Here is a 24,070-nt window from a genome sequence, read left to right on the forward strand (position 1 = left end):
CTCTCTTCTTGTGTCACTCCACATTTTTTAACATATGCTTTCTTTATCGTCCTCTTGTGCTCTCGCTTCTCTGTTTTTTGTCCGTTCATCATGTGCTTCTACCAAAACAATGCACAAAATGTACTGAAAGAAAAATGGTTTTTGAGGCACGGATGATAATTTACTCTGAAATGATTCGTGCACTATTCGGTTACAGTAATTATCTCCCCCCCCCCTGCCACCTCCAAATGCTGCCTATTGGCTGATTGTGTAACAGCACTGAGGTCAAGGACAGCACAGTAGTATTATTTTTCATTTTTTTTCAGCACAGTTCCGCAATTCAATAGCTCTTCACCTAAAGTAGTCCCTGAGCTGTGGTGAGGTCAGTCAGAGCCAGGCAGAGACTTCCTGGTGGCATGGAGAGAAAGTTGTAAATCACAAATCTGCACAAACTAGTGTACGTCATGCTTAGAAGGTTGGGGGTTCGACTCCTACAGACCAAAGTGTCTTTGGGCAAAATGCTGAACCCCATGATGGCCCTGATGGCTGTGCATGTTCTGTACAAACTACTAGACAGATCGATCAGGAGGCAAATCCTGAAAGTTTCTTTTCTTTAATGTGGTGAGATGATATTTTCCAACATTTTCACGGATTTCCTGGCCTAGTTACGGGACAGATGTGTCAAATCTGTGGAATCAAAGATGTTTGGCTTTGGTAGAGGTATAAACTGCACTGAGTCCCAGTTGTTCGGTGCCTGGTTGAAAGTATTTATAGTATTTTATGACATTAAAATAGGACAATAGGACGGTTGTAGATGCATTCCAGAAACCTGCCAAACCTGATTATTGTTGACTCCTCACAACAGAGCACACCCCTAACCGTGTCTTTGTGTTGCTCTTGGAAGTAACTCAAATTAAAAAAAGCCTCCAGCTACTTCCCAAGCATTCGTCTTTATAATGACACATCCATTTTGATCCTCAGCCGGGTCACAGGGAGGTGACGGGGGGGGGGGGGGGGGGGGTTTTAAGCCACAGGGAGCGAGGGAAGTTTGTTTTTTACGAAGTTGTATTTCCTGGCATTTTTATTCTGGGGCTGTGCGATTTTATTCGCTTTCCATCTGCTATCCTCCCCTGTTATATTCTCTAGTGCTGCTAGAATTAACCTCATAATGTCAAGCCTGGACGTGAGAGTGGGTGTGGTGTGCAGCCTGGCTTGTTATGATGGATTTCAGTGACACACACACAAAGCGCCACAGTGTCTTAACAAACATGTATTCACTGGTGCTGCAAAAAACAAACACACACAAGCGGTTCTTCCCTTCTCCTACACAACCATGGACACTTTTCTACTTACATACACATTCAAGGGCCAACAGCTCTGAACTCCCAGCATGCACGGCGCCTCCTGAGCTGTGCCTGTACCAGAGAAGTGAGCTGTGCAGTCTCGTGATTGCAGTTGTCACCACGCTGGTTACAAGCCTGGTCAGTGTGGTGGAGCCGAATGTGCCAAACCGAATCGGATATTGTTTCTCTGAAAACGTGTCGCAGCAAACCGCTGATGAAACTGTCGGCTCGAGGCGAGAAAAGAGCGAGAGAGTCAGCAAAAAGAGGATGTGGGTGTGTGTCTGTGCGTGTGTGTGTGTGTGTGAAGCTCATCCGGTGCTTGATTCTGAGTGTGTGTGAACGCTGGGTGAGGTGAGGTGAGGTTATGAGTCAAACGTTCAGCTCTGGGACTCAGCTGATCCTGTTCAGTTTAATGCAAACTGTGTTTTCTCATATTTCTCTTTTAAATAATTCCAGCTCAAAATTGTTTTTACCATCAAATAATAATATCCTCAGAAGAAATAACGACTCATAATCACAGAGGCAGATTCATGGTCTGAAGTTATTTGGAGAATGTTGCTGAATGTTAATTAGCAGCATGTGTCGGCTCTTTGTGCCTCAGTTCGTCCGTCCGGCCCGGGAACTCGATATCTCAAGAAGGCCTGGAGGGAATTTACTCAAAATCTGGTGGAAATATGGCCTTGGACTCAAAGATGAACTGATTGGAATGTTGTGGTTTTTAGGTCAAAGGTCAAGGTCATTTGACCCCATAAAAACCCCTTTGTGCTTTAGGGGACAGCGTGGAAGAGTTATCTCACAGTATCATTGGAAAACTTGGCTCAAAGGACAAACTACTTGATTTTCATTTGCCATTAACTGTGATTGTTGCTCTTCCTGGTCAACATTGGACCATTTGAGGCTTCACCACTTTGTATTTATCCGTATTTTCAGTTTTCATACATAAAGATGGACGAAGCGGGAGCTGCCCTAAAGCAGCGGAAGGCTCGGAACCAGTGGAAATGAAGATGTGCACCAACAGAAATCATTTCTGGCGGCTGCTGCTGCCACGGGGACGGAGAGAATAACCCGATGCTCGAGAGAAGCCGAGTGTTTTCAGGCTTTTTTCCAGCGGCCGTGCCTCCGGTCGGTGAAGAGCCGACGCCTGCTTTCATCTCACTCTGTGGGAATCTGTGTCTGCATCTCTGTTCAACCTTCACTCCTCTCCTGCTGCTCTGCCTCCACTCCTCCCTCAGCATCTCTCCCTTTTCCTTTTTTCCCTCCTCTCCTCTCAGGGTTTACGTGCACTCCAATAATTTGATTAGAGCCAACAGGGTGATATTGCAACTGTCGCATAAACCCCCTTTAGAGTTATCTTACTCGCATTAAGGTTGTAATCTCAGAAGCAGAACTCGATTAACCCAGCTGGATTACTCAAATTCCTCCTGGCACCTCCACAGCTTAGTGATTTCCCTCCCTGGAAGAAACCTTTTTTTTTTATTTCTTGCAGCTTGCAGTGAAATACCCTTTTTTGATTTTTTTTTTACCACTGTAAATCACTCCGGTGCCACTTTCATGACCTCACGGGAAAGTTTTCTTCCACACATGAAAGCAGCAGTAGCCCGATTATGCAACACAGCATGTTATTGGAATGAGCCAGTATGATACAGAGTGGAGATGCACCTGCCTGTGGATAAATATTACTGTCAGGAAAACCTCAAACTAAGAGAGAAATACTGCAAAACTAATTTTTGTGTGCACGCTTCACGCCGACTGCCAATTGGCTTCCGGTGTGAGGTTTGCAGTGAATATAAATACTCCCTGGTTTCATCTTCATAAAGTCAGTATCAGTCGGGCTCTGTGAATCCTGCAGTTTCCTTCATCAAACAATTATCCATCTGTGAAAGTGTTTGTGCACGTGCAGAATGTTTCATCTCTTCCTGTTCAAATCGCTGTCGTACATCCTCTCTCATCCAGCTCTCCTCCTCTCTGTGATCTCGTCTGCAGTCCTGATCTCTCTCTCACACACACACACACACACACACACACACACACACACACACACACACACACAGCTTCTGGCTCTTTCTTTATTTAGCACCTCCACTGCATCTCTCCAACACTGCTCTCTCTCTATTTCTGTTTCCCTCTCCTCCTCCCTCCTTTGTCAGTCACACATCCTTCTGCTGCGGCACTATTCCTGCTAACAATCCTCTTCCTCTCTCTCCTCACTCGTCCTCCCCTCCTTTTAAAACTGCTCGTCTCACCACCCCCACCCCCCCTTTCTCCCCCTAGCTGTTTCATTTTTCATTTTCGGCTCTCTCCACATTCCTCCTTCCTATCCCCACTCTTCTCTTTGTCTAATCACACTTTCTTCTCGAGTGCCTCCGTCGAGCTGTAATTAAAAACAGTTGCAGAGGCTGAACGGGCTGCGTTCAGGACGCACGCCCGACTCCTGTCGTCCTCCTGTTCCTCGGAGCTGAGACGAGTCGCTGCTGCTGCTGCTGCAGAAAACTCACTCACAGCGTTAAAATACCCATTCGCCCCAGTCGCAGGAGAGCTGGGGAGCCTCGAATATCCTGTTATGCATAACACGGCAACAATTCTGGACACAATGGCGCCATTCTCTGGGTCCATCAGGCCGGATTCTACGCGTTCAGCAATTCCCGCCAGGAGCGAAGACTAATGCAAAGACCATACGGCTCAACCAGAGCCAAGATGGAACCTTTCTAACGGCTTCCATCCTCCAGTTTCCCTAATAAAAATGGCAGCCACACACAGACAGGAGTGAATCAGCGAATCCCTCAGTGTTTTTCGAGTGTTTGACTCGCACAACCCTGTGTATGTCTGTGGTCTGTGCGTTGCTCCAGTTACAAGTGACCTTTTGTGATGTGGAGTGTCGACGGCCAACGAGTCGACTCGTGACCTCGCTGATCGACCACATCGTTGAGCGCGGCTGATTGTGTGAAATGCAACGCTTGCTGCTTTTATCTGGAGAGAGAGTGGATTGAAGGGTGCAGAAGAAAGAGATGAGAGGAGGCAGTGAGTGTGAGCAGGTGTGTGTGTGTGTGTGTGTGTGTGTGTGTGTGTGTGTGTGTGTGTGTGTGTGTGTGTGTGTGTGTGTGTGTGTGTGTGTGTGTGTGTGTGTGTGTGTGTGTGTGTGTGTGTGTGTGTGTGTGTGTGTGTGTGTGTGTGTGTGTGTGTGTGTGTGTGTGTGTGTGTGTGTGTGTGTGTGCTCTCACACCGGTAAACAAACAGATCCAGAGAATCAGCAGTGAACCCGCTGTTGATTCCTCACATATAGAAGCAGCAAGGCCCGTACGTTCGATACTGGACCACACACCCCCCCCCACAGATCCACCGCAGAGACCACCGTCACTCCTCCAACGCTCACACACACACAACATCTAATGACTCCAGCACTTCAGGTGCGTGGAGAGGAGGTTGCAACTCGCAGAGAACAATTCTGCAGGCGTCCGAGAAGAAGAGAGGGAGGACAGGAGAGGAGAGGAGGAGAGGAACGGAGAGAGAATGTGTGTGTTTTCATCCTGTCTGGAAAATAATGACACACCTGGGGAGGACACTGCGTCTTTGTTTACTGTCAGACTGATGCGCCGGCGCCCTGTCATTACCGCTAATGGTAAACACGGGCAAGAGGCGGCGCAGTCACACGGCCGAGCGGCAACGAGCCGGCCTTTTTAGCCTCGGATAGAGTAGAAGCGAGTGGGCGTGGCAAACAGAGGAGGAGGACGGATGCTGCAAACGACTAAAGAAGTGAATCACAGCAGCGGTAATGGTTTTGGTTTTTTAAAGAGAGCTGTGGTCGTTAGCGCAGAGCGGCGCGGTGATGAACGACGCTGCCAAGTGGAGGAAATTAAGAAGATCGACGTTAAGGGCTTTGTAGTGGAGTTTGTCCCCGAAGGCCTCTCGTGTGTAATTGACTTGATTTTAATTTGGTTTTCAGTCAACATGGATGGGAGAGTGAGAGCTGAACATAGGTCAGGGGGCTGCAGCGGTTATCATGGGTAGGGTTCATGTTTTGAGACAGAGGAAACAAAGGAAACAGTCGGGATAGATGTGTGGACGATGTTGAAACTATTTGGATTTCATTGTTTAGTGCAGGGGTTTTCAACTGGTTTTGTCCTATGGGCCACCATTCTGACTAGAAAGTAATCTGCGGCCCACTGAAGTGCATGTATGTGGATAGAAGGAAGTTTTAACATTTGGTTTTCCATGTTGGTTTTATTTAAAAACCTCAAACAAATCTAGAAAAATCTGTGTAAAAAACAACAACAACGGTTGATTTTTTAGTGCTTAAGAATTGAAAACAAAATTAAAATGCAGTTTGTAGTTGTACTGCATCTCAGTACATCAATATATAAAATTCATGACTTAAATGTACAGACATGTAGCTGACATGTTGAGAGAACGTTAAAGTAACGGTGATCAATAACAACCAACATAAACTGGGGCTACAACTGAAGAGGGAAGATGACAGATGAAGTAATGCAGAATATGTCACAAATGATAATATTACAATATCACACAAACAATTGAGGCCTACTTAAGTTTAACCTCATGGTCAACAGCACGTTTATATTATTTACACATATTTTAGTAATCTAGAAATGTGTTGAAATATCAAAGCAAATTTCGCGGACCCCCTGCAATGCCGTCGCGGACCACCCGGGGGCTGCGGACCCCCGGTTGAAAACCCCTGGTATAGTGGACTGAATAAAGATGGACGAAACGTGTCACAATTACCCCTTAGTGTCTGACCGCTGTATTGGGCATAAATCGACCCTCCTCCATGTTTCTGATGAGTTTGGTTTGAATGAGTTATTTGATGCCGTAAAAAGTTCAGCGTCGTTAAAGTTAAAGGTTTCAATTATTAGAAGTTAAGGTCGATGCATTGGTCCGTGTCTCGGTCTCACATCGGGAAATAATCCACAGAAACAGGTTTAAATGGAAGCAGAGAGAAAGAAGGTTAGAGACGGAGAGGAAATGATGCAGTTCAGACGTGTCCTCGTGTGAACTGCTGGTGTCAGAAGGTTTCAGCTGGAGAAAGTAGGAATGAAAGGAAAGGAAGGAAGGAAGTGAATGGAGAGAACAGCTGAATCAGCTCCATGGAGGAAAAGATAGAGTTGAGCTGAGCAAGACATCTGAGTCCCTCAGGCCGCTTTCACAAACACAAATATACAAGTGTATACAATCAAAACACACACCAATACTTGTACTCCACCTTAAATACTCTGTGTGCTTCAGTAAACAATTAAAGTCAACTGTTAATACTCCTTAATATTTATTTGATGAGAATTCGATTGATTTGCACCTAAACCTTGGTTCTAGTATTTTGTTTCTCTGGAGGAGCTTTGTCAAGTCTCCAGTGATGAGATGGGTTTAGAGTTCCATAATAAAGTAGGTTTTTTGTGTTGGTTGAGCTTGATTCTTAAAACTCATTCTGTCTTGGCTAGAAATGCTGATATCTGATATAAATGTCCCTTCCTGATACCGATTCCAATACCAGTGCTTTTCAAAGAGTAGAACAATGAACTAATCCAGTTTGTGGGTTATCTCTCTTCCTGCCTGAATCTGCAGGAGCCTTGTTGCTGCTTTGGAAGAACTGAAGAGTCAAATTGTCCCAAAATGTCAGTTACAAGATGAGAGCGGATACAAGATGTTGAAAACACACTGGAGGACTTTGCCAGACAGGTCACTGCCAAGTTTGATGCAAGGGAGGAGCTGCTGTCTTTACAAGCCGTGCATGGCCAAAAGGATCTGTTTGAACAAGTGGTTTTCCATCGCTATCTGACTTTAGACATCTCGCAGAAGAGTAAAGAAAGACAGCATGGATACAAAATCATGAATTTTAATTTTTAATATTTATTTTAATAGCTGGTGTAAAACAAAAAGCTCGGAATGACAGGAAACAAGTTAAAATCAGAACAAACAAATGAAAACAGACACAAGTAAAAACATAACGGTTCAATAGTTGAATATGTTCAAGGGCGCTAGCAGATTAAACTGCTGTTAATAGGAAAAGTTAGAGATGGATGGAGAAGTGGATGAAAATAATCAAGGTTTATAACTTCATGTCATGTGTGATGGATACGATTCATAGAGGAAAAGATGATCAATAAGCAGAGTAAATCAAATTTCTGGTTTTAAACTCTGTTACTCGTTTAAACCGGTTCACGTCTTCATCCGGTGGATTTCACGGAGCTGCAGCTCACAGCCGCTCTGCCTCCGGAGAGGGAGCAGTGCATTGGGATGGATGGAGGCAGAGAGACAGTGAAATGAAGCGTGGAACACTTGTCTCCTCCGTCAGTGCAGAGCGCGAACAGGGGGAACGAGAGGAAGACCTCACCCGCTGCTAAAGAGATGAATTATAGATCAGGTCCGACGAATGGAAGCACTCCTCCGGCTCCTTCCCCATCCTCCCACCTCAGTCCATCCTCCCTCACACACAGACATAAACACACACACACACACACACACACACACACACAAATCACGACTTCTACACCTAAACAATATTCCTCACACGCTCCGAGCCTCTCAGAGACATGCACTCCCTCTCACTGCAGCTCCAGCTTCCCACCGAACACCCGAACCCTGGTTCCATCCTAACATACAGTTTCACACAGGCACACACATACACTCTTGCCGGGACCCCCACCGGCTCTGCATTATTGAAACCCACTTAGCACACTGGCTTTCTGCTGACAACTGACTCACTGAAGCAGCGACCCGTGAGCCCAGAGAAGAAGAGCTGAATTCCCCGGATTGTGGCACAAAAGAGACACGAGAGGAAGTGCTGCATTCTGATATTCTAGCAGAGCAGAGGAGTCTGGGAAGAGCTGCTGCTTGTGCGGAACTCAAAGAGGAAGTGTCCAAATGTAGAGGCTTTAATCCGGGGTCCTTCCCCTAGTGGGCTATTTATGTCACTGACATTTGCATACTTCCTGTTTAGCGGCTCATCTGGCACGCTCCACAACAAAGCCCGGCAGAGTGAGAGCTGGAGCTGAAGTGGTTGACCAATTACAACAGAGTGGGGCAGCCGGCCAATCAGAGCTGACCTTTATTTATCAGCAGAGGGGCCTTTAAAAGACAGGCACTTAAACCAAGTGTTTCAGTCAGAGGCTGAAAAGAGGAGCTGCAGCAATGGACAGTTTGAGGAGAGAGACATTCTAGAGCATCTGAACCTAACTAAGTAATATCACTAATACAAATTATGAACCTGAATATGAGCAGTCACCTTTAAAATCAACATAAAGTTTGCTGAAGAGCCCCAAAAACATGTCTTTTCCCACAATGCAGCAAATGCACCTAAATGTCCCCAAAGAAAACTTAAAGCCAATAAGGTTTTGTGGCATTAATCCAAAAGCACCATGCACATTTAAAAAAAACTCATAACGATTCATACAGATAAAGCCGGAGCAAAATGATTTAAAAGCCCAAATGCATCGACAGAAAGACACTAATGCAAGAGACCAGCAGCAAACCTGTATTTTAATCGATTGCTCCTGTGTTAGACACGCCCACAGGAGCCAGTCTCGGCTTCATGATAAAACACTAAAAGTGTCAACACGTTCTGAAATCCCATTTTGATATTAGTTTAATACTTTGAGTGTGATACTTCCTGGATGCTTTTATCCCACAAATCAATCGCAACAACCCAAACAAAAGCCATCCAACCTCTGGTTGCTGCTGTGGCCAGAGTGTGAGCTTCAGGACGTATGATGCACTCAGACCCAGAAAGGTTATTTGGCATCCGGCCAAAAGCAGCATATATTCAAAAACAGCTTATCCTGATTTGAGCCAATACCGTGGCTCCAATATCGCTCAAAAGCCACCGATCAAGCATGGTGGTCGGCCAAGTGGACTCCGAACACCGCTCTCATAATCGCACGTTATGAGCACATGAGTCCAGGAGAACCTTTCCATCATATTATGCACAGGCCACCTTTAAGTAGCATGAACAAGCAGCCAAGACCTGATACCATATCCAGTGTAGCTGGTCCCAAGTTGCACACACTCATAGATATCAGCCCTCTAAATATGTCTGATCCATGCATTATTATAATTGTCTTTAAAAAGATAGTAGTACAATACCTTTTCTGTTATATATATTTATGTTTTAATATATACCTGCTTGTACCATATTTATCTATTTATTTCTTTAATTTGTACGTTAGATGGCTTCTTTAAGTACGAAGGAGCAGGATGCAATGTCACTGTGTTCCATTTGCACTTAAGTAAGGACAATAATGGGAATCTTTAAATCGTAATCCTGACCAAAATTGAATGCTTCCGATAGCAAAAAGAACAAAGGTGGAAGTAAACAGTTAATAAACAGGTGGGTTTGTACAGTTGTTGTATTTAAGGAAATAGAAGGCAGATGTGAAAGAGGAAGTGCAGTGAAGTCAGAGAGAGTTGAGGCTGAAGTGCTGTTTATGACCAGTTTCATGTCACAATCCTCCAGTGAAATTAGTGTGTTTGCTGAGGAGCGGAGTCAGAGGAGAGTTACTGGGCCAGAGGGGAAGAATCAGACCTGATAGAACTTTACAGCAGAAGCGTTCAATTCCCGAAGCTCGTCCACATTGAGAAGAAGTTGCAGCCTGATGTTCATTGAGTAAGGTACTTTTTTCATATTCATTAACTTTCAGTTTCACGCCGGGGACTGTTACTGAGGTCCGGAGTTATTTTGAACAAACCCTTCAAGGTAAATCAGATTTTTAAGGTTCCAGCCTGTTTTAATGAAGTGTTGGTGGCGGCAGCTTCAGATTATTTAGATTCAAGATTAATCCAAAAACAGAATCGTTCGTTTTACCTTAAAAATAAAGAGACAAATGTCCTCATATGAATTACTTAAGACAAAAGTTTGACCACAAAGAGAAGTATTCACTTTAGAGCAACTGCCAAATTAGAATCTTTCAAAATTGCACTTTATGCTTCTGTGTTTTCGCTCTATTTATATTTAAAAATTGTATATTTATCTGACATCACGTGACACTCGATTGAAGAGTGTTGAACTGTGGCATCGCCTTCTCTCTCTGTGTATAAGCTCCTGTTGGGTTTTGATTACACAGCCTGCTGCTCTGTGTCTGACCTTCATGTGGGGGGGGTATAAGATTACAGGCTGTGGGTGGGACTGTATTCTCTCCCTTAGTCTCCATGTTGACTCATGAGTCATGATCCTCCACTTCATGTTAATACTTGCCATGTTATTGTTTATGACTCAGTAACACCCATCACAGGGGCGTATTAGGTCAACAATGAAAATCTGAGATTTCAAAAATAAGGGTCCTAATATAAAGTCATGATATTAATACAATAGGAACAATAAAACAAAGACAACATAGACAACATAGAACAAAAGCAATTATAACAATAACAAGAATGGAAGCAACAAAACGACATAACGCCTTTTTGTGCTGTTGCATATTACGACTTTACCCTCAAGATACTTTATTCTTGTTATATTATGACCTCATGTGGCTCTAATACTCATCCATGGACTATGGATTTTAATTATTTCCCTGGATTTCCACCCTCCTGTGTTTCAGAGCTGATTCATGTCTCGGTCTGTTGCTCGTGAACAAAGGCTCCGTTGGTAAACACAGCCGAGGGACGTGACATGTCTCAGTTTAGGGAGTCTGTGTCTGATTTTAAAGTTTTCAGATTTCAGTTTCTCTCTCGCACAAATTGCAATTAAGAGTTTTTCTTTATCTCCACGAGACACAAGTTTTGGAGCCGTAACCAGCGGAGATCTTGATCGGGCCGCATGCTTGTGATCTTGCGGTTGGAAGTCGGTCGGTCTCGGTAACTGCTGCGCCCCGAGCGCTTTGTTGTGTTTGGATATCCCCCCCCCCGGCTGCTTGTTAGGTGAGATCAACAGACCGGTCGGAGACGGAAGGTGGAGGGAAGAGCCGAGAGACGCTTTGTAGTCCAGATGAGACGATAGCAGAGGAGGCTGATCCCGTGTGAAACCGTGTGTGAGTGTTTCTGTGTGATGAGAGAGAAGAACAGGGGATTTAGATGAGGTGGCTCGCCCTTCTCAGAGCATCATCACACACACACACAGACAGACACACAGACACACACACACACACACACGGTGCAAAGCTGTGCTGCCTTAAAGTCCTTATGAAATAAAGGCCCTTTAAGCACTGTCTGGAGAGGCAGTGCATCATTTATCATTCCACCTATGAAACCGTTTCGCTGATACGGCAAAACAACTCCGGCCACAAACCACTAAGTGTGCGATTGTGCGTGCTGCAGTGTGTCCGCCCATGTTTGTGTGTGCACATGTTAATGTATCTGCTGAATGATGGGGTTGTGCACTTTTTCTGTCAACTGAACCTCGCCTCTGTTTGAGTACCGGCATGTTTCTACCTGTGTTACTGGTATAATCTGTACTGGTTGTGTGTGTGTGTGTGTGTGTGTGTCTGTGTGTGTAGAGTGGCTCACTGGTGCCCCCTCATGCTGTGTAGCCGGGGCAGTTCATGAAAGGGGGAGAAATGTAGGGACTCATATTCATATCTCCTCTGTGGGAACAAGTTGGCGTGGGACTCTCTATGAGGGATGTTTCTCATTTCACATTCAGTCACATCGTAGGCGGTGATAATCAGGCTAGTTGTACCCGTCTGACCTCACTTTATTGGTATGTAACTCATATTTATACAGTTACAGTCATAACTGTAATCTACTTCAGATCTCTCTGAGTGTAAATCTGTACTCTAGTGAACACTAAACTCGTGTGTTGATTCGATTCACAGTTGTTTTCCTGTTTTTACTGATTTATACCCAAACATACAACATCACAATGTGTTTCAGCAGCAGCTCTTTGGTTAAATTGAAGTGTTTTGAGGTTTGGAAGGTTTGTCAGATGTAGGAGCACTCGACCCCTCTGACCTCTCGTTTCAGTCCTAAATGATTTCCAACCAGAAATCACAACCACACATCGAAACTAAAGGTTTCCTGTTGCAAGAGTCGACTGTTCACTGCACGTTCGCCTCCAGTAAACAAAGTTCTCTCTATGCAGTCACCTCTCAAAATCCCACTTTAATTACTTTAAAGCGTGAAACATGGTCGACAACAACATGCTGATAAAGCACAAGAGTCTAGGGACATATAATCTATGCATGTACGTATTAAAGTGTATTCTAATTCTTTAAAAAAGCTCAGCATTTATTTTGAGCAGTGATACTGTGGCGTGACCTCCAACCGTTGCCATGACAATAGACAGACGCCCCCACCCCAGCCCCCACCTCCATCTTCCCTCTGTCAGCCCCAAATTCTTAAATACTTGGACAAGATTCAGTGTTCGATGTAGAACTGGTTCAATAGGTCAGCAGTGCACACACACACACACATACACACACACACACACACACACACACACACACACACACACACACACACACACACACACACACACACACACACACACACACACACACACACAGATGAAATTAATAGCAGTTAGTTGGGAGAACTCCTGGCGTGGAGTCTGTCTCTCTCTCTCTGTGGTTGTTTATCACTTGGAATCGGTCTCAGCTTCTCCAAACCAAATGTTTGGTTTGTGTTTGTCCACCGTTGGCCGCGGCTTCTCTAAACTCTCTGGGGGGGGGGGCACCAATAACCTAAAAAGTCCCGCAGAGACAGAGTTAGTGGGTGCGGAGAGACAGAGAGAGAGTGATATTTTGGAGGAGTGAAATCTACACGTAACACCGCTTTGATAAGATAAATAAACGGTGCCGTGGGGGGGGGGCTGGGGGGGGGCTCTCTCCACCTCCTCTGACATCAGACGGCCCACATATAAAAGCTCTCTCTTGTATAAACACAGGAACTCAAGTCGGGCCTGAATCAAAAACACACAAAAAGCAGATTTCAGAAAAAAACCGTCCTCCTCCCATAATTCAATGCATTCCAGTGCTGAACACATGCCGGGCTGTGATTGGCTGGCCCGTCACCAGGGGGGCGGGTGTCGCCCTCCCCCGTGTCTGGCCACATTTTAAAGAGTTTTTTAACTTCACAGATTTGTCTCAAAGTGTTTTTTTTGGGTTTTTTTAGCAGCAGAGAGGAATGTGAATTTAGATGGAGATGAAGATAGGACGAGTTGGTCGAGGCCGAGGCTCGGCCGGGTGGAGAGCTCTGGTGTGACCTTATTATTAGGAACAGTTGCACTCGGACCAGGAGGCAGGACACAGACACTTATAACTGAAAACCTGGGGAGATGTGAAGTGAGATGTCTGAGTCAGACTCGCTGACGGAGCGGGGGGGGCAGGTCTTTCAGACTGGAGGTCCCACACAGATCCTACTCAGCCTTTATCGTTCTATCTCGTGGACGTGCAAAGCCTGGAAGCCATGTTATGCATCGTTAGAAGCAAATCCTTAATTGTCTAATTAGTTAATTAAGTTGTTCAATCCATTGTTTAACCACATAGTTTCCCGTTTTTCTTTCAACTTCTACTGTCACTTGTCGTCAGATGTTTATAAGGAATTTCAGTGTTTTTTGACTTCTAAAACTCATAAAGCTTTTCTAAGCAGAGTGAAAATGTCTTTTTGTTAACACCAGCCACACATTGGACATTTTGATGAGCTGCAGATTCATTCTACAAACTCATATTCTGCTCATGGGGAATCTGACGTGTGGACAAAACTTTCTGTTTGGACATTCGTTGGGTTTTGCTGCTGCCCAGTGAACAGCCTGTAAGAGCAGTGGTGTAAATGTCTTCCTCGGCTCTAGAGGAGCTTTGCACATTCTGCCTCACCCTGATTATGTCACAGTGTCGTCAGCTCGGCCTCAAACATCAGAAAGACTTCGTTAAAAAAGGGGCCACAGGTTGTAAATGAGTCGATGTTTTACCAGAACGAACAAAAGGTCCTTTTGAGTTTCATTATGGGAAACACAGGATTTTCTTTAACACTTGACCCACACAAAGGACTTCTGGGCCTTTACTGCATTTGATGATTCTTTGTCTCTTTCAGGCACAGTAATGGATGACCTTTGACCTCTGTCAGTCAGTTCACTGTAGATGGTATCAACCGTTCAGTGAGTGAACCCTCCTCTCTCTCTCTCTCTCTCTGCGGTCGGTTATCACGTGGATCTTCCTCTCAGAACTTGATGTCTTCAATCATACACTGTATATACAGTTCAACACTTCCACTTCCTCCCACTGTCGCCGGTAGCGATCAGAGGTCGAGCCACTGTATCAACTTCCTGTTGACAAACACCAGCAAGAGTGAGTCAGTCTCAGCTGTCATGTCGTCCTGACAACCACAGATAACAGCTGATATAGTGTTTGGATGAGAGATAGAATCCACAGTTTATTTTTAAGCTCACATCGCCTGATTGGGGTTTCTATCATCTTCCCTCTGATGCTTCTCATTAAAAGATTTCTGGTGAAGAAGAAGAAGAAAGGAAAACTCTTCTTCTTCTCCTCTCTCCTTTTCTTTCCATCCCTCTGTGTATGAGGACAGAGAGAGAGAGAGAGTCTTTTACTGGGCCCTCGGTTCCTCCTCTTCGTCCTTCGTTCCGCGCTGTGAGAGAAGACGAGTGAAGGAGTGAAGGAGTGATGGAGTGAACATGAAGCGGAGTCAGAGATGACAGATCAGTGAGCTGGGAGCTGCAGAGCGGATGTGACAGCGGGAGCTGCAGCTTCCACCTCATCCCCAGTTTCCCCCTGACCTCTCCTCCCCTCTTCCATGTAGGATTGTGTTCAGCAGCATCTCAGCAGGGAGATGAAGTATCACTGCATAATGCATCATATCCATAGATACTTCTGCTATAGCTGCAGCGTTAGGGCCTGTGAGAGTGAGGATTAGGTTGAGTGAGGCCTGAAAACTCCACCACCACCTCATCTATCTTCATTTTTTAATTCTTTAACTTTTTCAATCATCGGTTTTCCTTTTTAGGACCCAAGCACCTACGGTGGGAGGCCCTATTGTATTTTTGAAGGATTTGTATTTCCCTTTTGGGCTTTTTCAGGCCTAGGCGCTCAATTTCGAAACAAAGTTTGCAGGAAATTCAAAACCCCAAAAAGTAATTGTATTCTGGAGTAATTTGAAATGGGCGTGGCAAAATGGCTCAACAGCGCCATCTAAGGAAAAGCCCCTCAGTTAGCTTTCACCGATCCTCATAGAAATCGTAGCCCAGGTGTATCATTACTAGACCAAAACAAAAGTCTGAGTGCAATGGGAAAAACGCAACAGGAAGCCCGCCATTTTGGATTTAGTGGCCATTTTTCATCAGATCAACCTCATATGGACAAGACTATCATCACAACAAGATGGCATTTAAACTACCTCGAATTTCGAGTTTTCATCACCCGGTGTGATCGTGGCGTGGCGTAAAAGTTTGATTGTCTTCTCATGACAGACAAATAAGTCTGATGAACTTGTCCTTGGGCTTTCATTAGATCAACTTCAACTTCTGTGAATGTCCTCTCAACAAGATGGCGATATAAACCACCTCGGTATATATGATTTCATCACAAGGTGAGACCGTGGCGTGGCGTGACATTTTGATGATTCGCCAAAAAAGAGGGATTTATTATAACTCCTCTGGGCATTGTTCTTTCAGCCTCAAACCTCATTCACACATTCACAGTCCCGCCCTGATCAGATCCACATCAATAGTGACTCATCAATACAGCGCCACCTGCTGGCTACAGGAAGTGACATGTTTTAAACTTTGATGAACTTCTCTTGGCTGCTTTAATATAACGGAATACTTCAGAGGATTCAATAATGTTATAACCTTTGACGGTTTGACATCTGTCCAAATGAGTTTCTGTTTGTCATCAGGATTCTACTAATCAACGTTAGCGTGTAAATTCAATTATAGAAAGTTTACGTCACTTAAGCCGTGAAGACCTGGTCACAGTAGTGAGGCTTCGACTCCTCCCCCTCCCGCCTCTCTTTTCACTGACTATCAGGTGAAGGTACCAGGAGCTGCATCTGCTGAAACATCTGGTGTTTGATTCCTGAGTCGTCTCATGTAAACTTCACAGCGAATCCAACAGCCTAGAAAGTTCTGCAGTGTAAACTTGGCAGCAGCTTCGTCGTCTGAAGAATTGATTTGTAAACTCCTCTTCGATATGTCAGGATGTTAACACGAGTTTCAACAGGAGTTTCCAAACAACCTGTTGAAGATGAACAGGGAATCATCTCCACAGTGGGACTCTCACTCTCCTTCAGTCTTTCTTCTCCTTCGTCTCCTCCTTGTCCTCTTCTTCCTCCGCCGTCTTCTTCTTGAGCTCGCTGGCAGCACCGTCTCTTTTTACCTCATTGTTTTATTTCTTTGCTCAATGTGTTCAGATGTCCAACATTTTTGAAGATGGATTAGGGAGCAGAAATGAAATCGTGCTTTCCCTTCCTTGACTGTAAACCGCTTGTTCTCTGAAGGAGATTCCACTCGGTGCCAGGACCGACGCTCATCAGTTCAATCTGCTCTTTATCTTGGAGAAAATGAAGATGAATTGGATCAGGCAGTTTTGTGCAAACAGGACCGGATTAGGATTATGTGTAATTAGTCTTGAGTCATGTTATATTTTTCGAACACCATGATTACTCCTGAATACCGAGTGCATTGTACGACATTTTCTCATCTCAATCAAATACTCCTTGGACGCAAGTTACAAGTGTAGGTGGGCGGGTAGTGACCTCAAGATCTCCGTCAGGCTCCACCCCCCTGCCCCTCCAAATATGGTTACTTCTGGTTTATGGGTTAACACTTGATTATCACTGATTTATGGCGATTTAGGAGAGAAGCAACAAAATGTAAACCTTACTTTGACCTCTGTAAAGTCAACATGGCAGAAATATTAGTTTATTAAAACTTATTTCCACGTTAGGAAAACATGAAGCAAAGATGAGCTTTTATTTTGAGTCATGTTTTCAGCCACCTTATGAATGTTACTCTTATTTCAGCTCTGGTTTGGTCTCCACCATCTACCGGCTCTTTTACTGTTCTATAGGTGGAACGTACAGAGGCACTATTTCTTCTGACTTACAGTGGTTCCATCTCAATTTTAAACCAAAATATTGTCTCTCGTCAAACAGCTGGTAATAAAATAATATTTTTAATTTCCTTATCTTTGAACAAAGAGTCTTGTTTCCCTGAGGTTCTTTATTTCTTCACAGTCTTCACTTCTCTTTAACTTTGAACAAGTATTTCAAGTAATTAGCAAAGAAAACAAGAGCCTGAGCAGAAAATCACAGAAGGTTCATGTTCGGTGTCTTCCTTCTGTTCTCCGGACTGCTGCTCTTATCAAATCCCAAAAGTGGTGATTGATTTATTTGTTTTTAATTATTAAAATCCTAAACTATCCCAGAGGCCACTGTCTTATGAGGTTAATTACAGTTTACCCACAGCTATAAACGGTGCAGATTGGAATGAAGAGATTGTTCCTAAAAACGGAAATTGTTTTTTTGTAATCTCATTAGTCAGATCCTTGTTATTCATTTCTCTCGCTCCTTTCTGTGTTGGCAGGATGAAAATGCGGCGGCACCGGGTGTTCCTGCTCTGCACGGTGGGCCTGTGCGTCATCTCCTTCCTCCACTACTACAAGGCGCTGCACTATGTCTCCCTGCTGCGGGAGCTCTCCGCCCCCTACCCCAACATCAAGTCCTTCATCATGGTCTCCGGCTTCTTCTGGAGGGAGAAGGGCGTGGCCTCCACCCCGATCAGCCCCGCCTCCCCCGAAGAGGCCCCACCCTTACCGGTTATCCGTCAGCCGGACGCCAAAGCCAGAGGCGCGTCGGGTGCTGCGGGAGGAGGAGGAGGCGGAGGAGGAGGCGGGGAAGGAGGAGGGAAGGGTCTGGGGATCGGTGGGATCATGGTCGGAGGTGGTGGGGTTATTAGCAGCGCCGGGCTGGAGATGAGGCTGAGGGAGGAGGCGGCGGCTCCGTACCCCTGGGAGAAGCCTGAGGAGAACCAGCGGGGGGGTTCTCAAGACGAGGTAAAACTTCACTGTCACCTTGTAGTGGACAATGTGTGTACTACCACTGACTGTATATGAAGATAGATGCATGACACATTCCCTAAAGTGAAGCAAAAGCTGCTCGATCATGTCTTCTGGCTTCCTCCATGTTAGCAGATGGGACATAGACCAAACTAAAAAGTCACGGTACAGGTTGAATAGCGTTTTCTGAAAGATGGTTTCTGTCACTTTTTGGTAGTTTCTAACGCACTGATATTGGTCCAAGCTTTTGTTTTTGATAAGTTTGTTTTTCATTAGTTATTTGATGATATGAAAATGAGGTCAAACGCCTTGATTGACAGCTGAGACTGACTCATGATTGGTCAGGCCTGCTTAATTAACAAAACAGTTTATAGAAGCACATGATAAAATATAGCTTCTTTCGGAATAAAATATTATTATATAAGATATTCTAGAGTAAAATAAACAAATTCTTCCTGTAAATCTGTATGGAGAATAGCACAAGTTGGTGGATTAATAATATAATAATTTATCATAAACTGCTGTCAGGCTCTGTGTTAAATGTAGTGTAAAACCACTGACTGTACATAAAGTTAGATACATGACACATTCCCAAAAATGAAGGCAAAGCTGCTCGATCATGTCTTCGGCTTCCTCCATGTTAGCAGATTGGACATACACCAAACTAAAAAGTCAAAGTACAGGTTGAATTACATTTTCTCAAAGATGGTCTTTTCTGGTAGTTTCTAACGCACTGATATTGTTCCAAACTTTTGTTTCTGATAACTTTGGTTTTCATTTGTTATTTGATGATATGAAGATGCAGTCAAACACTTTGATTGACAGCTGAGACTGACTCGTGATTGGTTCAGGCCTGCTCAATTAACAAAACAGATTATAGAAGCACAAGATGAAATATAGCTTCTTTCACTTTCTGAATAAAATACTAATATATAGAATATTCTAGAGTAAAATAAACAAATTCTTCCTGTAAACCTGTATGGAGTATAGCACAAGTTGGACGATTAATAATATAATAATTGATCATAAACTGCTGTCAGGCTCTGTGTTAAAAGTCAGTGTTTATGCAGCGCGGACAGTTTATTGTTTTTTTATCTCCATCTCGTGAATATGAGGCCGGCGCCGCTTCGTGCTCACGTCAAGATCCTGAGACTTAGTGGAGACGCTGGCAGAAGAGAGAAAGTGAGACTGCATTTGACCTCCATAAATCCTGAGTAAATACGCTGGTGGATCAGGGTAAACATTATCTCAGTGGTAAAAGCAGCATTCATACAGCCAACTGGTTGTTTATGATCACGTTACGATTGTGAATGTTTACTGTCGCTGACACCTGCAAAATACCTGACGTCTTCTATAAGGAATCTTTGTTTGTCGTGAAAACTTTACCTTCCACTCATTTGATTTAGACGAGTAAAGGTGCAAAGAAACAGTAAAAATGCTTTTATGACTCATATACATTTCCTCCTGTTTTTAAAATGACAGGCGATAGAACATTGCTTTGATCCTATATCTCCTTTTATCTGTCCCTGCTACAATTGTCCTTAATGCACGTTTTTATGATCTCATCACCTCCATTGTATTTCGTTGTATCTTTGAGACAAAGTGAACTGCTCGAGTCTCTAGTCACTTTTCGGAGGTCACATGGTCATGTAGTGATTCACTGTAGGAGCCAGTAAAGCTCAACATGAACTGCAGCCTGTTTGTTCACTCATCTTTGATCTTGTTTGATGCACCTGACAGAAGGTTACATTCTCACCTGCTCATCTGCAACAGTGAGACAAACACAAATGTTCTAACTGCACTTTGAAAACGACAATACTACACACAACCTTGGTGGTTTACTCTCCAATGATGAGGTTCCTCCTGCACTGATTCTCACTCGCACACGGGAGGGAGAGTAACAACCCAATTATGAAGACAGACTCGTTCAGACCGGGATTTAATAAATTCTTTGCAGGAGGAGCTGGACTCGTGTCTCGATGGTAGAGTGAGGATTTAAGTTTCTAATTTCATGGAGTGTAAGTACGAGTCCGTCCTGATGATACATTTTTGATGGGATGTTCTCTTTCACGTCATCTCACTTTAATTACACAGTTACTTCAAATCAGGATTCTTTTTGGCTGCTGGCTGAAGTTCGGTATTTGAATAAATAATTTACAGACTTCTGCAACCGTTTCATTATTCACATTAAACAGGATTTGAGCAGGGAGACATCAGTCTGTGTTTACTGAGGTGCTTCAGAGGGTGAGACCAGTACACAGGAGCACAAACAGTTTCTTATCCTGTTGTTTAACCATCTGAAATGCAACTTTTAAATATTGTCACCACCTCCATCGTTGTGTGTGCAGCTCACAGCCCTAAATATCAAGTCGTTCCTTGGTGTGAAATGTAGTTTACTGATATTGATTTGAATTTGAAGTGTCCTTAACAGTTTCCTTTCTCCGTCTACTTCCAGGAGAGGGTTGAGGACCGTTTGCGACCGCAGAACCCCAACCTACAAGTTCAACCTGCTGAGCATGACCTCCCATTTGCTGGAAAAGACCACAGGGGGGGGTCCCTCAGGGATCAATTGCCGGACTCCTTGGAATTCTTGGGAGACATCCACACACACACACACCAGCTGAAAGAGGACAAAACACCGTACTTTGCCCGAACCAAAGCCGGGGCTCTTTGCTTTAGGCAGGGGACAGAGGTGGCTACACCCAAGGAGTACTCGGGGAAATCAGGGGGGGCCGCGGCCAACGGAGCCGGGGAAGGGGCTCGGGCCGGGGGTGCTGGGCAACGGAAACCTCTGGAGGTCCAGCAGCAGCCCTCCATAGCGCCCAAGGCCAAGACGAGGGCCAGGGGCAACGGGAAGCGGCTGGTGAAGTGTGTGTGTCGGCCGGGGTGGCACGGACCTTACTGTGGGGTTCCCACCATGGTGTATCACTCCAACCTGCCCACCAAGGAGCGGCTGACCCCCAGGGAGACGCCGCGGAGGGTGATCAACGCCATCAACGTCAACCACGAGTTCGACCTGCTGCACGTGCGCTTCCGCGAGCTCGCCCAAGCCGTCGATCTGTTCCTCGTCTGTGAATCCAACTTTACTGCCTACGGCGAGAGACGGCCGCTGAGGTAAGACCCACATTCCTGGTGTATGTCCAGGGTTGCAAAATTCCGGGAATATTCAAAGTTGGAAACTTTCCAATTAACGGGAATATACGGGAAAGTTTGTGGATAATTTATACTAACTGTATTTACCTTGTCATATACAGACATAAATATAAACATTTTGTTTTGTCATAGGCTGATTTGAGCCCTGAGGAAACTTTGGGCACTTGACTTTATGCTTCTGCATCGTTGTGTCATTCTTAACATATGTCTTTACACAGTATTTGCAAATGTACACAGCCTTTCCTTCTACATTGGATGGGGTGAAATGTCTCCACACATGAGAGAGTGCACGTGGCATTGTTCTGTAGAATAAGATGAGAAAAAAGTTTGTAAAAAAACACTAATGCAATGCCAGAGATATAAATAGTTAGCCAAACAATTGGAATCGTCTGAAAATATTTTACAATTGATGGATAAATAAATGGAAATAGTATGTGTGGAAATTATATACGAGCTCTGCCCCGAGGTTCAAGGTGTATTTCAGGAAGAGGTGTAATCCTCAGCTGAGCTGCTCTGTGGCATCAGCAGACGAGTCTGGTTGTAAAATGTAAAATTCAAAACAAATCCAGACTCAGCAAATCTCACACTGGATTAAAGTGGAGAGACTTGTAGTGCAGCCACTATCAAAGCTTGAGTTGGCAAAGGTGTTCTCATCTTACATGTGTTTTAATACAGATAAGGAATTAATTTGAGGCTCTAGCTTGAACTTGAGATATTTAATGGATCATCTGTTTTCATAAATATTCAGGTTGAATCGCAATTTATTTTTTTATCACACTTTGACTCTTCCCGGTGCATCTGTGTGTTTACAGCTCACAGATTGTGTTTACAGCCACCTTCACGCCTCTCGGGTGTCAGTGCGCCGACTAACAACGACAATGAACTTCCTTTGGCGATAACGCGAAACGCCTGGGGAGCAATTTTACAGCTGATTATGACAAGAGCGACACGAGTGACTCAGTGCGCCGGCCTGAGGCCAGAGATTGGTGTGTTCAATCATGGGATGTGACACGGCATGAAAGAAGCTACAGTCAGGGAACACGTTGTCTTTCGTCACGCAGAGCAACAAGTTAATTGAGTTGTTCTTCCCGTCACTTTGCATACGGACGGAGGGTTTCTGAGCTGAAAGGAGTCATTTGTCAAACACTCCTGTTGTTCCTTATATTGTAATTCAGCCATTTTCCAACTGTATATCAATGGAATTCATACAGATACATTTTGGATGTTTTTCTCTACAAACTTTTGGCGATAATTAGTGAAATCAATTAACATTTCAGTCCTGATAGGTCTTATAATCAATATCAATACACATAACGTCTCCATTCATTTTACTCAAGGTCACATCCAGTTGAAAAATACATCCAATAAACAACAATGAGTATTTATGCACTAAATAGGCTGAATTATGCAAATCCATTTGTCGTACTATTATAACGATGCAGAAACTAATGGCTCTGCGATCTTCCCAGTTTCCTGCGGCTCCTCCTCAACGGTACGTACGACTACGTGCGTCACAAGATCCTCTACGTGTTCCTCGACCACTTCCCAGACGGCGGGCGGCAGGACGGCTGGATCGTGGACGACTACCTGCGAACCTTCCTGACGCATAACGGCATGTCCCGGGTGGTCGGCGCCCGGCCGGACGATGTGTTTGTCATCAACGACGCCGATGAGATCCCAGCACGCGAGGGCCTCCTCTTCCTCAAGCTGTTCGACGGCTGGACAGAACCTTTCGCCATCCACATGCGCAAGGTAACGGCGTCTTTGTAATATGTCTCCTGCTGTGGTGACTGTGACTGGAACGAATGGCCTCTTTTTCTGGGAGCGTGTCTATGTTCCCACAGCCCTATGTTCCCACAGCCCTATGTTCCCACAACCCTATGTTCCCACAGCCCTATATTCCCACAGCCCTATGTTCCCACAGCCCTATGTTCCCACAGCCCTATGTTCCCACATTTCTAATATTCATTACAAAATTAGGCCCTATGTTCCTACAGTTCCCCCATTTCTACCCCTGCCTGGTAGTTAAGGGTTCACCATTCCAGAGCTGGCGATTTGAAGGAGCTAGCTAGCTTCCAAACTCTCTTGAGCTCAAAACCGCTAACCCTAACCCTCCCAACCCTCTTGAGCTCAACACCGCTAACCCTAACCCTTCCAAACTCTCTTGAGCTCAACATCGCTAACCCTAACCCTCCCAACCCTCTTGAGCTAAACACCGCTAACCCTAACCCTCCCAACTCTCTTGAGCTAAACACCGTTAACCCTAACCCTAACCCTCCCAACTCTCTTGAGCTCAACACCGCTAACCCTAACCCTTCCAAACTCTCTTGAGCTAAACACCGTTAACCCTAACCCTCCAAACTCTCTTGAGCTCAACACCGCTAACCCTAACCCTTCCAAACTCTCTTGAGCTCAACATCGCTTACCCTCCCAACTCTCTTGAGCTAAACACCGTTAACCCTAACCCTAACCCTCCAAACTCTCTTGAGCTCAACATCGCTAACCCTAACCCTAATTTTCAGAAAAATCTAGACATGTGGGAACATAGGGCTGTGGGAACATCGGGACAAATTTATCAAAAATAAATCTGGGAACATAGGCCTGTGGGAACATAGGGCTGACACCCTTTTTCTAACTCTGTTCTCC

General features: G+C 44.7%; 1 protein-coding gene across 1 annotated transcript in view; it reads left to right on the plus strand.

Moving 5' to 3' along the window:
• The window catches only part of mgat3b (beta-1,4-mannosyl-glycoprotein 4-beta-N-acetylglucosaminyltransferase b), a 54,336-nt gene that overhangs the window by 29,507 nt on the left and 759 nt on the right, over positions 1–24,070 (plus strand). The window contains exons 2-4 of the mRNA XM_061066932.1: positions 17,800–18,268; positions 20,727–21,385; positions 22,894–23,176. Coding sequence (XP_060922915.1) covers positions 17,801–18,268; positions 20,727–21,385; positions 22,894–23,176 — 1,410 coding nt within the window. The 5' untranslated portion in view covers position 17,800. The remainder of the gene's footprint in view (positions 1–17,799; positions 18,269–20,726; positions 21,386–22,893; positions 23,177–24,070) is intronic.

Source organism: Limanda limanda, chromosome 2 (genome assembly GCF_963576545.1).
Source record: "Limanda limanda chromosome 2, fLimLim1.1, whole genome shotgun sequence".
NCBI lineage: Eukaryota > Metazoa > Chordata > Actinopteri > Pleuronectiformes > Pleuronectidae > Limanda > Limanda limanda.